At 31.5% G+C, this 17,514-nt stretch overlaps 2 protein-coding genes across 2 annotated transcripts in view; one reads left to right on the top strand and one right to left on the bottom strand.

Annotated features, from left to right (window-relative positions):
• Nucleotides 1-17,514, bottom strand: part of LOC113399412 (G-protein coupled receptor dmsr-1-like) — a 46,860-nt gene that overhangs the window by 11,647 nt on the left and 17,699 nt on the right. Inside the window, exons 2-3 of the mRNA XM_026638547.2 lie at nucleotides 9,669-10,036; nucleotides 555-713 (exon numbers count right to left, since the gene is read on the bottom strand). Of these exons, the coding sequence (XP_026494332.2) occupies nucleotides 555-713; nucleotides 9,669-9,986 (477 nt within the window). The 5' untranslated portion in view covers nucleotides 9,987-10,036. The remainder of the gene's footprint in view (nucleotides 1-554; nucleotides 714-9,668; nucleotides 10,037-17,514) is intronic.
• LOC113398707 (uncharacterized) lies at nucleotides 11,750-12,543 on the top strand. The gene is made up of 3 exons (XM_064217794.1): nucleotides 11,750-11,831; nucleotides 12,026-12,209; nucleotides 12,273-12,543. Exons 1-3 carry the CDS (start codon nucleotides 11,750-11,752, stop codon nucleotides 12,541-12,543), a joined length of 537 nt encoding a protein of 178 aa, XP_064073864.1.

Below are 17,514 nucleotides of genomic sequence, written 5' to 3'. Positions count from 1 at the left end.
TACTACGAGTATATACAACCGTTCATTCCTACTTCGTACGGATGAAATTCATTAAAAGTTCCCCTCTTCACTATTAAATTTGTTAACAATTGTATATTATATTTATATTAAATAACAAATTTAATAATTTAATTAATTTCTAATCACAGTCTCACACACACATCTGAGGTAAGACAGGCTTATTGATCTGCACTGATTAATTCGGACTTCAAAGGATAACTTATGCCCGCTTAACAATAATACTATACGAAAACCATGCAGCTCAAAAGCAAAAAAAACGACGAGAATATTCGTTCCTTATTCCAAATTATATCTTTGTGCCCTTAGCAATCAAAACACATGGATCTTATAGAAAAAGAGCATTTTTTTAGATTATATAACAATAAAAGTAAAAAAAAAATAAAAATATATATTTTTTAATCTGGTACAATAATGATATAATTACTTTTAATAAAGAACCCATATCGTAAGATAAATATTCCCCTTTTGATGTGTTAAACATAAGTGTTTGTTTTTATTAACTTAATTATGACAAGGAACCAAAATATACTCACCAAATATCTATACACAGCAAATGGTACGTACTCCATCATAACGAACACGTCTGCAACCGCCAACCATTTCAGCAAGCGGTTAATGGGCGCAGCAGCAAGGTCCCGTCTCGTTAGCACAGCCACGTTCAGAGAATTAGCCAAACTACCGAACAGGCAAACCTGTGCAATAAACAAATGATTATAAAAATGGATAATAATAACTAAACCATATTAGCTACAGTTTAAGCTCAAAATTGTACTACTACAACGAATCATTTTTCGCTCAGAGGATCTTAATTGTGATTCAACGGAATCATGCTTGTACAGTAACTATTTAAAATGTTTATTTATATATTAATCATATAGGCCTTCTGTAAATAAAAATTATAACAAATACCAATATAATAAAAGCATTCTAGTGTTCTTGCCACCATTCCACGCGGTCAAGATTTATACAGTAACTATTTTTAATTCATATTTGTATATATTTAAGCACTTAATGTTATTAATTCTTATGTTAATAAATTAGGACAATACCAATATAATAATATATTATGTATAAATATAGTATAATACGAATATAGACAAGACTTTTTCTATACGTTTTACTTGCTATAGTGTATACAAATTGTAATGTGTCTCTGATGTTTGTACTGTAATCATTACAAAACTGAAACTACTTTTTCGTGCTTGTTCTTATCGGTAGAAACTACATGTGAATGCTTTGGTAGCATTAACTTTAAATTTTGTTAGATGATAAGTTAAAAGTAGTGTCAGTTGACAGTTAAGGACGTAAAGGAATGCCCTTTTTGTGTAACAACTGATAATGTTTAATCATTGAGACGACCTTGGCTCAAATCTCGGCAGCAATAAATATTTATTGACTTTTTTTCAGTTGTAGGTCAGAGTAATAATGACTGTAAATTGTTGCTCCCGTGATTCGGAAATCACGTTAAATATTGATCTAATATCAAACTTACGCACCAAAGAAACGATGGATGAATTGTGTGAAAGACGATATGGTTAGAAGGAATGTTACTTGTGAGATGATGTCCGACAGAGTAGTATGGAAGAAGAAGACATGCTGCGCCGACCCCAAGTAAAATTGGTATAAGGGCAGGAGGATGATGATACTCAAATTTATGTACGATATGACTTTGAGATTAAAGAATTAAATTACAGCAGTGTTTTCAGTTTCAGTTTACAGCATTATATATCTTGTTATCGATTTCTATACGGCGAGTAATTACGCCGTCACGTTACAAAGTTACATAAAATATTTAAAGCTTTATAAGTATTCGATGTAACTTGCAATGTTTTTTTTTTTTTGTTGTGCAATCTTGCTATCTGACTAAGAGCCAGTTTCACTTATCTTATGAATCTGAAATTTTACACCTTGGTTCAGTTTTAAAGACAATACAGTTTTATGGTAGTATTAAGTATGACTTTGGTGCTATAACGGTTATAGCATAGCAACTGTTGCAAATTGATATAAAATCAAATCAAATAAAAAAATGTAAATCAGTATTATGGACCTATGCAGTAGCATAATACTGCAACGTTTATCGATCCGCAACAAATATTTGATAGCAACAGTTGCTCTGTTATAACCGTAATAGCACCTCTGATCCCATTCAAGGACACAAAGGAATTCTTAAACTGTTATCAGCATATACCGCAAGTTTTGTACATAAAAAAATATCTGTAAAAATATTTAATGACAAATATTTGGTATAATATAAAATTATAAAATGTATCTCAATGCTCGGTTTGATTTTCTTTGAAGTTTAATTTCTTATTTTTAATCTAAATGATCTAAAAAGATTTTTTTTTTTAATCTGAGACATTACAGATAAATACTGCACAGCATCGAGCAGATTCAATAACGTGCTTAACGTACTCGTACTTCCGAGTACACCATTCAATTACTTTTAAGCAGTATTTACGTGTATACTTAAATAGATATAGCAAGTTTTATGTGCTATGGGAAGACCAATAGATACCAGGCTAGGATACCTGTATTACGGTTTGCATGATGTCATGCACTTATTGTTACTAATAATTGTCTGAATTGCACACATAAAAGTTTTTCTTACCTAGAATATTATATTTCTAACTTAGATTAGACGAAAGAAATATTTATGAACACTATAAAAAACATCAATTTTTTTTCCATAATAAAAGAATTCAGGCGTGGAGTTAAAAAAAATATAAATATATTTTTTAGACATTCAAAATGCCGTTTTTTTATGAAATACATAGGTGAACGTTCAAATGGGCCACTGGATATAGAGAATCATCCTACCATCCTAAGTTATTATGGTGCTGTAAGAGATGTTATCCATTCCTTACATCACACCTTCAACCATGGGAACTAAGAAGTTATACCATATAACATGACAATACTAAATATTATTGTTTGATGGTTAAATATCGGATGAGTGGGTGGAACCTAGACGAGTTTGCAAAAAGCCCCACCAACCTCACAATTTTTCTCGAATCCATAATGAAACACAGATTATTCTAGAGACCAATGATATCGCCACAATGCAATATCTTAGTTGCTCATTTGTCCTTCTGTGTTGGAAAAGGTTGTACGAATAAAGTTGCCTGAGGTGCAACAAACGAACCTACATTAAAAAAAAACACAAGTGCTTTAGCTACTTACATTGGGGTCAGAGTAATGTATGTGATGTTGTCCAATATTTATATTTATATTTATATTTATATTTATATAAAAAGCTTATATTAAAAGAACAAATCTGATAACAAAGAATCATTTCAATAGAAAAAGTACCGAAAATATTTATGTTTTTTTTTTTTTAATAATCATATAACTATGAAATATTTAATTCTGCCCCAGTAATTGACGTTTCGACTTCGTCTGTAGTAACACATTGATATATGAAAATATCAGTGAATAAACTGTGTCATATTTTAATGGAATTAGTTTGTTAAAATTGTAGCTCCCAGTTTTCATGTAAAATTGAAGACACATTACCATTTTAATAGGCGAATTCGATATCATTCTATTATTTTATCGGGCTTTGTGTATGATGTCTGGATAACTAATATCTATTCATCGATCATACTACAGAGAAACATTATTACTTTGTGCGATGTAATAAATACGGAGAATAATTAATAATGTTTCATTTATAAGATGAATGTGCCAGTATAGTAATATTTATCTTACGTAACTTTGCATTCACAGTGTAAGCTGTGTTATGTACTCCTACTTTGTCCCTATATCTAAGGGCGATGGTTACTTATTTGAAAGGCCCATTCGGTAGACTACCTTCTTGATATGAAACATAAAAAAATAGTCGTTTGTCTATCAATAGTCAATGTAGTTTAGAAGTATATCGGCATTGTTTTGTCCTCTATTATGGTCACGAGCCCATCTTACTTCGTGAATACCTTCGGATTAAACGCGAAAATATTAAACGAATAATGTTTATGACGATAAAACAAATTAAAAAGTTTATGGAGATACGACAAATGGTGATTTTTTAGCGGTCAACGCGCAAACTTGCGTCTTTTTGGGGTTGAAATGGACTAGGTTTTCTAGGCCCCAGACCAAGACTTTCTTTAACGAAGACTCAATTTCAGACACCGTTTTTAATTTTTCTGTTTTACTATTCGAATTAATGAAAAGCTTATACATATTCTGATTTAACACATAGGCCCTCTCTCACCCACGAGCGCAGCCGCGGGCGGAAGCTATTATATAACAAAACTAAAGTGTTGGATATTGCTGTAGCTAAAACTAGGCATGAAAATATGATTGCCATGCTATCAAGGCTTGAAAATACTAACTGGCTATAAAAAGCTACAGAATAATGTAATCCATGAAGAGGAAAAATGAGTAAGAGAAGATGCGAGATAGAGTTGGGAAATGAAATTTAACCAACGCCGCTGGGGCGCGTAATGAAAATACATTCGGATATATAAAGGATTTTTAATAATTAACAATGATATTTATTAAAAAAAATGTACTTGGTGGTAGGTCTTTGTACAACATTGTTTTTCCGGTGGATAACATTAATACCGTGTGAGCTGCTAACTTGTAATTCTAATCAAAATACAAAATACTAGTAAACACAATCAAAATTCTTGACACGTGACGTAATATCCTGGCGAATAATATTAGTCAAATAAAAAGTTAATATCAAATGTTCAATATTTTTAAAATATTTATTTTATTTCATATTCAACGCACCTCTGTTGTTCTTTTGAGTTTAGTTCTATTTACCATTAACAACCCGTTACAATTTGATATAAAAAACACAAAGTTTGTTTGTTTGTCAATTTTTTTTGCAATAAATGACTTTAAAATAAATTAAATTATTTTCTTTATTATAATTGTGAAACGAAATGAAATAAAATAAATACAATTATAAAAAATGTCCTTTGACATTTTAAAAATTATAAAGAAAAAATGACTCGGAAATATGTACAAAAATCTAACTCTGTGTGTTTTATATTCTGTATGAGAATGGCAGGAGACGTAATGATATACAAACCGATATTTACATATTCCATTCGATTTGCTAATAGTTCTGCTGTAATATAATAATGAATACATTACAAACAGTTTTTGATTAATATATCTCAGTTTACATAACAAAACTACGGAAGCATAATTCAACCCACTTTAATTTTACTTCCAAAGTTCCAAAATCAATTTCGCCGACGTTATCACGAATTTATAATAATGAATTGATAATTTTAGTTTTCAAATTAATGATATCATATTACTACAAAGTCAAACAATTTTTCCATTATAAACAATTTATTAAAAAACAAAAGACAAAAATAAATGAAACGAAAAATCTTGTTATGATAGCAGGTGGTATGGACGTGACACTTGAATTGACTGAACACATCAAAAGAAATTGTTTTGGTTGTATTACTTTTTTGTTGAACTTATATTAAACGTTGTAACAGCAATATGTTCCTACTCCAAACATTTCACATCACATTTTACATTAGTTCACTGTATATGCCAATATATGGCGTTAGTTGTATTTTAAATCACGCTAACGTTGTAACAATGTAAATTGCATAAATATCCGAGAATAAAATTGCATTGTGTCGAGCCTTAGGGACCTCGATAGTTGTATAAATACTGCTTCCACCTTGTTGGGACCTTATTTTGAAAGCTGCCAAGGAATATCACTCTTCTAAGTACGATTTCCGTTGGCTACTTCCACCCTGTTGGGATAGCTCGCTGGCGTCGTAGTTAGAGACTTAGTCGTCTAGTTGTCAATTAATCTTCACATCAAGACTCTGTATTACAACGTATAATAATATTAACGTAATTTTGTATAACAATGTTTCTAGTGGTAATACCGATATTTAATCAGAAATTCTTCAGCTTTTTTCATTTAAAGTTACTACAACTCTACTTAGCCTTTAAACTTGTTGGCCCTGTTCCTTGACTAAATACATAAAGTTACTAAGTATTTTATGCTAATAAGTATACGCACTTACAACAAGATACCAGATAATTTTGTAACTTTTCCAATTGCAAAAGTTTAATGACCAAAAGTATTTTCGCTAAAGTTTATTACGTAACTACCGAATACAACAAAACGGAATATAAATGAAGACCATTAAACCTTTGTGTAGGATATATAAATAATAATAAAATGAAAATATATCGTATTGGTTAATTTCGAAACATATGGCTAAATTAAGCCATTTTTTTAACTTCTCCTGATTCAACATCAGTTTATGAAATTCATAAATACTGTAAATAACAAACTTAAAACAAATTCAGTAGTATTTACATGGTTGTATAGCTTTGTGTAAGCTTACTGGGTACCATCCAGTCATCAGATATTCTACCACCAAACAGCAATATTTAGTATTGTTATGTTTCGAATAGAAGGTTGAATAAGCCAAATAAAAGCATATGGAGCACCACGTTGTTGCTGCCAAGGTTGGTGGGGCGTTGGCGATGTAAGGAATGGTTAATGTTTATTCCAGCACCAATGTTTATGGCCGTTGGTGACCACTTTCCATTAGTCTTAACCTAAAACATATAAATACTGAAGTATGCCAAATACACAAAGAACAAAATCTATTTGCGTCTTTTCTTCAAAAGCTGTTTTGCAACTATGTAAATATTTAACCATTACTTCTGACATAAACATTTTCCTCTCGACGAGATTAAAATTTACTAAAGTGTTAAACAAAATAAATTAAATAATCGTACGATGTAAATTTCATACGTGAACCTCAACGCTCCATTCAAACGTTAAATCTATTTTCAATATAAAAAAAACAAGTCTATTGACGAATGTTTCTAAGAAAACCAGACACAATTCGTACCGTGAAGTACCTAATTATTTTTTTATCGGTTAAAGAAAGAAATACGAATAAATTTAATGATATAAAGTAGGCCAAGTACATTACTGTTGAAAAATTAGTAATCGTTGAACAGTCGAGTGGCAAATATTAATGGTACTAATTGACGTTTATTCCCAATTCATTACTTAGTAATGTGAACAGCCGAGCTTTAAGGGCCAATAATTAATTGATGACTTAAACGTAAATATTATATGGACTTATCTGAATATGAAATATATTGAATATTATATAAAGCTGAATAAAATATTTATTTGATCTCACGGACCTAAGGTATTGCTAGTCGATATTAAAATAGTTCTGTTAAATAGCCTGTCTATCGATTTGGCTTAACTTCACAATAACAATAAGGAGCGCAGCTGGTCCAGTAGCCAAATCAGTCTGAAAAATGGCTGATAATTAAAGAGCATTTATATCAATATTTCGCTTTCTCTCATTTTAATTATTCCACGCGGACAATGTCATGCCATATAGTAAACAAAATCTATTCAAATCTATTTATTTTATAGTTTCTTTCGAGATTATTAATTTTATAACGTAATTTTTCTTAAAAGTAATTAATCATCAAAATAAACTTTAGTATTTCCAATGGTTCCGATGAATAGATTTCCCGATTATTCGAAAACACTGGATTCTGATCATAGAAATAATAATAAAGATCTTTATTTCTTTCTATGATTCCGATTATAACTACTTTGAAGATAATTATCAGTAACGCTTGAATGGTTCAATGTATGTCGATTATCTTAGTAACCTTGTTAAGTAAAACTGGAGATAAATTTTAGTAAATTTCGTTTATGTAGCTGTTTCGTGTACCTGTATTTTTTTCATAGTCCAATAAATGTTCCGTAAATTAAATACAGTCGTAAAAACGTGACTGAAAAATATGATAGCAATAATTTTCACGCTTTTCTTGTTTCGTTTCTTTTAAAGATTTTAAGTTTATTTATGAAAGAGCAAACACGAGATTGTATATTTCTTTTTATGCTATATATATTTCTGTATAAATTATATTAATAAATGAATGTTTATGAATCTTGGCAAATGCAGGTATTTTTTCACGAAAAAGGCAACTCACCAGTAGATGGCGGGGCACATAACATTCTCCGTGACTTTCGGTATAGTATAGTATACGTTCACTCTGACTCAATAATGTATAGCAATGTACCACCTTCATATTATATTATTATTAAAGGAATTGAACTATGTATTGAACTATGTAATGTCAGAGTATAACGTGTCAAAAGATTATGAATAATAAATATTTTTATTACTTTTATTTATTTATATCCATAAATGAAGATATAGTATTTTTTTTTTTTTATATATGGAATCGAGTTTTTTTCTATATATATGGAATCGAGTCATATGCCTTCCGAGCGAGCAATATTCAACGCAAGATCGCACCTGCGTTTTGTACAAAAAGAGCAGTTGTTGTGGCGTGAAAAAACGTCAAGGTCACGCAGGTTCTCTATAGATGGCATTTTATAAAGTAGAAAATATGTTATACTTTTTCTATAAAATTTGGCAATTTTAAAGAAAAAGTATTATTTCTTCTTGTGCAAGAATTGGTTGTGATGTACAAATATTATTATAGCAAACACAGAGCACTCTCTACTCACTCATTATCATATTCCGATGAGATGACAAGCATATACACTATTCCAACTATAAGAGGAGAAAAGGTAACATTTGACGAAACTGTCATCGGAAATGTATTATATAAATCAAGATATATTAATCATAAACTCTTAGTAGTACACAATATAGCTGAGTTATTATTGCATGTATAAATTGCATGAAATACGTAAGTCTAAGGATTTTTTATCATAATTGGAATAGGCTATACATAATTGGGGAGAGATCAGGCAAAGGAGGATCGATTTATTGTAATTTGCGAAGATTATTATTAATGTTTGAACAGAACACCTCCAAAGGACCTGTTTCGTATCCGCTGTTGCAACAGGCCATATTTTATTTTAAAATCATATCAACAGTGAATCCATACTTGGAAATCTATTTTGTTTGCCCAAAAAGTAATGATCTTATAGTATTAATTTTCATAAATGTTGGCATGGAATATATTAAAATTTGGTGGAATTTTCTGCGTACTTGTTGAAAACGAAATAAAATAACAGTTGCCATATATGCAGGTAACCACGACAGTTATACTAAGCATATCATATACTAAATAAATTGAAATATTAAACCTAAGACACTCATACAACTGTTTGTATCCAAGAACAATTACAAATTAATAAAATACAATGATTTAGTACAAGTTACAAATTATCTGTCTCTTATATGTTTGTCCTTTATAGTTTTATGTAAAATAATATTCTACCCGTGGGAAGCTGGGTCGGGTAGCTTTAATTCAGTATCATTATTTGATACAAAATATTTACCCAAAATTACACTTGCCAAATAAATATGGATAGCTTAACTTAAAAGATAAATTGTTGGAAATATAAAAGTTTACAATTTATGCAGTTCGTTTCTTGGAAAGTTTTATTTTACATGACTTATTTTTGAAAGTCTTTTTCTAAGAAAAGACAAACTTATTTTGTGTAAGATCAAGTATAATTGACATAAAAGGCAAACATATATAAAGAAGAAATATAAAATGATAAATGGTAAATGGACGTGAAATATAATCAAACATATCGAAAATATATAAATGAATTCGCACATTGGACACCCTCAAACATTTCCCATATCATCATAAACGGATTTACCCAAAGTAAGATTAATGATACTCACAATTAAGCTGACGTATCCGTGTATGCTATTATACGCTAGAATTATATCTCGGATGTTGCCGTCACAGTAGTTACATGTCGTTTCGGACGGCTTAGTGAGATTTAGTTTAGAGCGCCAGCCATCCACTAACTTCACCAGAGTGCCGAAATCAAACGCGTCGTGGCTACTTTTAGTCGACTTCTCTTTCAGGGCTGTTAAAAACTTTGAAACATCAACGCTCTTGTTCTCACTGGATTCCTCCGTCGCTAGTAACATTTCTTCAAACAAATTTGTTAACGTCTGCGTTATGTTCGACGTAACGTTTTCTTCGAACGACATTTTTGCGAACTTCAAATCTTCACAAGCTTAACAAGATTCTTCTGCGAATCCTGCAACAATTTTTAATATAAAAGATTTAAAAATATGTCTCATGGAGTATATCGAAGGAAAATAAAAGGAGGAAAAAATATTGTAGTTCTCAAATAGGAATATCAATATAAAATATGTATGTATCAGATAAAATTAAATATTTTTCAAAATTATCCAAAGTTTACTCCGGTCACTAAAATCGAACTTGATTAAGTTATCACTAGCAACAAAAGTGAGCTCCATCGATATGCTGGCAAAAGATAGAAACGCTTAATTTTAATATATTTTAAATTTTGGAAGTCTGTTTGCAAAATTAATAATTCTTATTTACTCTTACTTTTATGCTAAATAGTTTCAGAGATAAGAGCGTAGAAACGATCAAATTTTGTATATTTTCTTTAATGTCATTTGAGACATCACACATGGTGCTCCTAAATATATTTTTTCTGACATAAAAATCTACTTACCAAAATCTTAAATTTCTTTATTAACGTTGTACCTGTATACTGTCACCAAACTTAGAGTTAGAGGACAGACAGACACTGATCAGATAATGATCCTAAGGACATTTTCCATCGGATATATTTAAGGTAAGACGTAGCCTATAGTAAAAAACGTATTACTTAAAATGCTTAATTGAATATTATAATTAATTCCGATTTTGGTAGTGACATGAATATATCCATTCATTAGCATTGAGTGTCGTAAGTGTTCAGATCGTCGTTATAAGACCGACCACCTTTATCCAATCAATTCGAAATGGGCTGTAGTTCCTTCAACTATCCCAAATCTACCTAATTGATAGTAAGCTATGAGTATTACTACCTACTTTTTAAGTATATACGAGAATAATTTAAATTACAAATTAATAAATTAGCTGTTAATCACTGACAATATTTTTTTAATTTAATTGTTTGAATGATTTTATTTTATTATTAAATCGATAAGCAACGGTGAGTGATCACCAGAATTATAAATAATAATCAAAATATTAAAATAAGTACATGAAAGCACTTTTCATTGATCATTTTACAGTGTTGAATTAAATGTTAAGCAACGGCTAGTTCGGAAAGTAGAATATACCGGGAAGAACCGGCAAAAACTCAGTAGTTACTCTTCTCAACTATTATAATTACAGAGTATATCATTAAAATATTATTAAATTTATACATATCCTACCTAGAAATCAACAATCAAACAAATAGTAAGCCTAATACTTAATAATACTTAATATTATCATTAAAATAATTTTGTATTGAGTAATATGCCTTGTTTATTAATGTATTTTTGACATGAGATTTAAATTTTTTAATCGGCTCAATCAGGAAACTGTGGTTTCTTATTATGAAATCGAATACCGTGCCCCAGGAAGTGTATTAACTTTGCGAAATCGGAAATTAATAGTTGTTATTAATTTGTCTTCCGTCTTTGTGTCTTTACAATGATTGACACGTTGTCCATAGATATTGACGACGTAAGAAATATTAAACGTTCCTAACAATACCAATGCGCCATCAATTTTGTGATCAACGCTATTGCCTTTGTGTCCTTAGTTACACAGGCTCTTCAAATCGGAACAAAACGATGCTGTTTGGCGATAAAATATGTGATGAGTGGTACCTACCCCGGAGGGCTTGCCTATCAACAAGTACTAAACCAATATAGTCTATACTGTACGAAATACATTAAATAAAATTGGAACGGTTATACGGTTGGCAGGCAAACACTCGGAAATGTATGGGTTGGAGTGCGGTGTGAGACAAGGGGGCTTGACCTCGCCTCGTCTATTTAACCTGTACATTAATGGGCTGCTTGGTGAGCTGGGTAATAGCAGTATCGGTTGTCATGTGGGGGGCATCTGCGTAAATAACATCAGTTACGCTGACGATATGGTATTGCTAAGGCCCTCTATCGGCGCGTTACGAAAATTATTCAGTATATGTGAGAGGTATGCTGGTGCCCGGGGACTGAGATACAACGCGAAAAAAGTAAACTCCTGGTGTTTAAAGCCGGTAAGAAAGTTTATACTAATGTTCCACCTTTACATCTTGGTGGCACTGCTTTAAGAAGAGTAGAACGGTGTAAGTATCTGGGTCACTGGGTTTCAGACAACCTCAGCGATGACGAAGACTTGGAGCGAGAGCGCAGGGCGCTGGCCGTGCGCTGTAACATGCTGGCCCGAAAGTTTGCATGGTATACTGAACGTGTAAAGATAACCTTGTTCAAAGCATATTGCCAATCCTTTTACACTTGCAGCCTTTGGGTTAAGTATACGCAGCGCGCATACAGCGCTCTGAGAGTTCAGTACAACAATGCATTCAGAGTGCTGTTCGGATTGCCGCGCTACTGTAGCGCCTCCGAAATGTTTGCTGAGAGGCGTGTTGATAGCTTTTATGCTATTATTCGCAAGAGGAGTGCATCTGCGCTTCAGTGGTTACGAACTAGCTCGAACGGCATTCTGTGTGCACTGGCTGACCGCTGGGACTCGGAAATACTGCGCCACTGGATACGGCTACATGCTGTCTAAGAATGGCGATTATTGTTTTTGTGTTTGTTTCTGTTTTGTTTGCTTTTATTATTATAATATTTTTTTTTACTAACATTAATTATAAGGTTGTCACGTAATACTAAAATTAAAATATGGACTATGTCTGAGACAAAATAAATGAAATAAATTAATTAATTAATTAAAAATACTCCTAAATATGAAAACAGAACTATATTGTGTACTACTGTAGATACGAAAGAATGTAGCGAAACCAATTTATCTTGAATGTATGAATGTATCTTGAATTGAATCTTGAAGGTATTTATTGAATTTTAACTAGATATCTAACTTATTTATATAAGGGACGACGTGTCTATGTAAAGTGTATTTTATTTTAATGTGTTTTTCACGGGCAAGACAGCGGAGCTAGGCAGCCATTTTGATTTTGTCGAACAGGGAATCGGAATGTCACCAGCGCACTATGTCAGCGACCATTTGCTATCTAATATTTCATTAATGAAACATGATTTTAACATATCTGTTACTAACTATTACTGGAAGATTATAATAATTTGTCGTGTGTATTAGTTTAACAGATTTGATAATTGTACATAACGTACATATAAACATACAAACATTAGCCATGATCAGTTTTGATGACCACCTTACTGGCTGCTATACATTTCGCGTGATAACAATATAAGCATGATATAAATGACAATGAATGCCATCGATTTTTACTGCCCGACAAGGATTTGTCTTTTGGCGTGTGCCCAAAAATGGAATTAATATCGACATCTTGTCAAATGTCATATATTGATAGTCACTGTGACAGGTAATTAATTCTATGGTATCACTTATCTAATTGGAAATCCTAAATTCTCACCCATACTAACTAATACGTTAAATTTTATAAAATATAATATTATATGGAACGATTGCTTTAATTGTTTCCTAAAAATCCACTCGTGATTTTTCAAAATGCTCTCGCTGACGTATCAGAATCATATCAAACATATTTCATTGTATGAATGATTTCATTTCCTTCTACCAATACAAATATTTCTTTTCACTGATATTATTGATAGTGCAAATTGAATTTATAAGGTCATCGCACACCAAGAGTCGCAAATAGAAGTATCTTTGCTGTCCGTCGACGGTGGACGTTGTCTTGTATAAATTATTTCACATCATACAACCTCATATCTCTTTATTTTAATCAGATTGTGAGCTGAATTTTTATTTGGAATAAATATGAGATAGCTCATACTGTATTCAAAGAAATAGATATTTTTTTATTTGGTTTTTCCGCTAAGTGTTTCTTAAGTTACACTAAAATTAAGTTGAATCTTTGTCACTTACAAAGGTTCAACAAATATCATGTATAACTTTTGTCATCGTTATTGTTTTTTTTAATTTTAAATATGATATAGTTGTCCTTGCTAATTTCAGCTACCACAGTAAACTATGGATCTTAAAGAGGGTCCTGCCAATTACGCTGTGCATATCTGCACAAGTGTGTGCGTAAATACAAATACTCTCTCAATTCTCAACCTGTCACGACCGGAGTTTATAATTACACACAAACAACTTCTGGAAGTTGTTTGTGTGTAATTAACAATTCAGTAACAACCCAGTGTCTGGACACTATCTCGGTGATCCAGTGTCTAGCTGATAAAGCTGCAGACACTGAGGTCAGGGTTAAAATCCAGGGTCGGGCTAATAAAGAGTTGTAATATTTTGTTGTCAAGAAATTCAACAAAAAATAAATGAATAATATTTTGATTTTCAGTGCCTGTTCGAGTTAAATGCTGGAACACTTTCAAATAAAATTACTGTCTTAAGTCACACATAAATATGAATGTATATTTTTTTATTTGATTGCTTTTGTTTATTTTAATGATAGTTATTTATGTGTCTTTTCCTTGCAACTTATGTTTCTATGTCTATTGGTTATTTTCGATAAATTTCTCCATCTCCGCTTTGGTGGAGACCAAGCATAATCGTTCGTAAAAATATATCATTTAAAATCAATATAACATTTATAAATCGCAGGTCTATTATCAATGTCGTGATTTTATATTGTTATATATGAGAGTTCTCATTCGATTCATGATTCATACATATTTGGTTCAAACATAAACATTCCGCCAAAAAAGTTACAACTGAATATGTCTTATTATGACACCGAATTTATAAAACCGAGTCAAAAATTCTATCTTTTTTGATTATGTTTCTAAACCATTTTTTTTACTCCTGTTATTCGTTAAATCAAATAAAAATATTTACCTAACGTAACCAGGTTATAGTAAATTTACAGTCGGATAAAGTATTCGTTTCAGTTTATTATTCCGCGAAAAGTTTTCTTATTGCCTTTGGATATAATAAATAACAAGACATGACAATGATTGATTTATTTACAATACAATGTTACTTATCATAACAACTGTCGAAGTAACAGTTTTCACTTCGTCACACGTTTCAGTACTCATGTAGATATTATTGTCACTATCGACAGAAATATTATGTAACTATTGTTAAAGATGAGGTATAGTTTTTTTTTTATTTAACTAGTTGGTAGTGCTCCATGCAAGCCCGTTTGTGTAGGTACCTACTCATCAGATATTCTACCGCCAAACAGCAGTACTCAGTATTGTTGTGTTCCGATTTGAAGGGTGAGGGAGCCAGTGTAACTACAGACACAAGGGACATAACATCTTAGTTGCCAAGGTTGGTGGCACATTGGCGATGTAAGGAATGGTTAATATTTCTTACAGCGCCATTGTCTACCTAATTGTAATGGTGACCACTTACCATCAGGTGGCCGATTTGCTCGTCCGCCAACCGATATCATAAAATAATAATAACAATATTACTGTTATTTGACACGATAAGGGCTTTATGAGCTTTAAACGTTATATCTAATTGTGTTATTGTGTTATAAACCCGATGATAGGTGAAGGGTCCTGTGGGTGGAATAATTTATATTGTGAGAAGGTCGAACCACCTACTCATAAATTATTCTATCACAAAATTGTATTGCTGTCTACCGATTTAAAAGATGTGTCAGCCAGTGTAATTACAGACACAAAGGATCATCTTAGACCCCATAGCTAGCACCGCTTTAACGGCAAAGATTTATTTGTTTCTTGTGACCATTTACCCTGAGGTCGATTCGCTTGTCTGCCAGAAGGCAGATAAGCAAATCAAAGTATACTATAAATTATGCGTTGCTTTAAGATATAATATGTGCAAAAACTACTGCAAGAATGAGATAGAATACAACAGCTTTATTGTGTAGCAAAAGTCGGGTACCGTGGTAATACTAACAATACTTTGTGGGAAAAACCGACTCGTATACCGTGACGGCAAACGGCATACCCCTTTCGCCGCCTTAATCTGTATTCGTTGTTTTTATACAACATTATACATTTAATTATCATACACTCTTTGGATGAACATCAATTCCAATAAATGAGTCTCATCAGTCAATTTTACTATTTTAGTAACATGAACACTTTGGTAATAAACAACAACATCAATCTGGCGACTATGCACTACGTTTTTTATGGCCAATTTATGCAGAAACATCCCTACTCGCTTAATCATTCACAATTTATTTAATTTAATTTCGAAACTGCATGCGAAAAATAGCTTCATTTGAAATTGTATTAAAGCATTCGCGCGGTTCATTTCACGCTCAATTTAATCTGAATATTACGCAATTTTGATATATATTACATATATTTTACATATGCTTTTATTTCTTTGATCTCACAAATATAGTTGTTGAGTATACTTTACTTGTCTACTTGGTTTGAAAATAAATAAGCCTTCGATAATTTTTACGCCAAGCGGCATAAAAATACTTTTGCTATGAAACGTGCACTGGAATTGAATGTCGAAAACTCAACTAAACAAACAACTGTACCGAAAGCATACAAATATTCAGCGTCAACTTTTTGAAGTATTACTTGAATATTATAAAAGTTTGAGAAATATTGCTGTATATGATTTTTTTTCCACAATGATTTCAAATAAAAAGATAACGATTTTTTTATTAACGATTCACTCTGCAAGAATAACGTTAATACTAACCTTCGTCGATTCGACGACTCATGGTGGTTGGAACACTAATGACACATAGCTTCCGACTGCGCAAAGTTAATGCATCCTTCCTGGGGTTCTTATGGTACCAAGATATTTGTTTCTTTAATAAAATTCCACAGTTATTGTTAACTTGACTATAAAAATATTTAAAGCTCATTTAAAAAAAAACATTGAGTAATAAGGCATATTATTCAATACAAGGTTATATTAAAGAAAAAAAAAGCATATACTTAGTATTTATTAGTTTCTAGGCAGGATATATAAAATTGAATTGTACTTTACTGACATGCTCGGAAATTAAAATGGAAGAAAGGAGTAACTACTGAATTTCTTGTAGGTTCTTCTAGGTAAGGTATTCTACTTTCCGAACCGATGGTAGCTTTACGTTGAAATAAACACTGCAACATGACGATTCAAAAGTGTTTTTACAAGTCTACTTGAATAAATTATATTTAGATTTGATATGATTTATCGGGAAAGTATAACATCTGATGATTGCCAGTTCGGAATAAATATTCCGAGATACCTTAGTATCTTGAATTTAAATTAATCTCGTAAAATAACCACTTCCAAAGTTCTTGTAAGAACGTGTTTTATAGTTATTATATGTCGTATGAGTATGTAGAGAATGCGAATTTATACACAGTATAAATACACGACATAGTTGGAATTTCAAATGTATTCCGAACGGTAATTGTCGTAGGTTTGATAAAGGACATTCCACTGTCTGTGGTTCGCTCACATGGTCCTATTATTGTACACTGTACCTACAGCCCATTCAGTACGTATGCATTTCTAAACAAAAATATTTATAATTTGTAATTACGTTTTTGATTAGTATTTTATATAAAATAAAACTAAATATACCTTGTTATATACAGTTTGTTCAAATCAAGCCTG

Source organism: Vanessa tameamea, chromosome 18, assembly GCF_037043105.1.
Source record: "Vanessa tameamea isolate UH-Manoa-2023 chromosome 18, ilVanTame1 primary haplotype, whole genome shotgun sequence".
In the NCBI taxonomy this organism is placed as follows: domain Eukaryota; kingdom Metazoa; phylum Arthropoda; class Insecta; order Lepidoptera; family Nymphalidae; genus Vanessa; species Vanessa tameamea.
Note: the sequence above shows the minus strand (reverse complement) of the source record. Positions and strands in the feature narration are given on the sequence as shown.

Bases quoted from the DNA above. Each gene is read 5' to 3' on its own strand.
- LOC113398707 (XM_064217794.1), top strand. From the start codon at position 11,750: ATGTATGGGTTGGAGTGCGGTGTGAGACAAGGGGGCTTGACCTCGCCT. The intron at 11,832-12,025 runs GTGAGCTGGGTA...TGGTGTTTAAAG, and splicing joins GTACATTAATGGGCTGCTTG to CCGGTAAGAAAGTTTATACT. The intron at 12,210-12,272 runs GTATACTGAACG...TTACACTTGCAG, and splicing joins CTGGCCCGAAAGTTTGCATG to CCTTTGGGTTAAGTATACGC.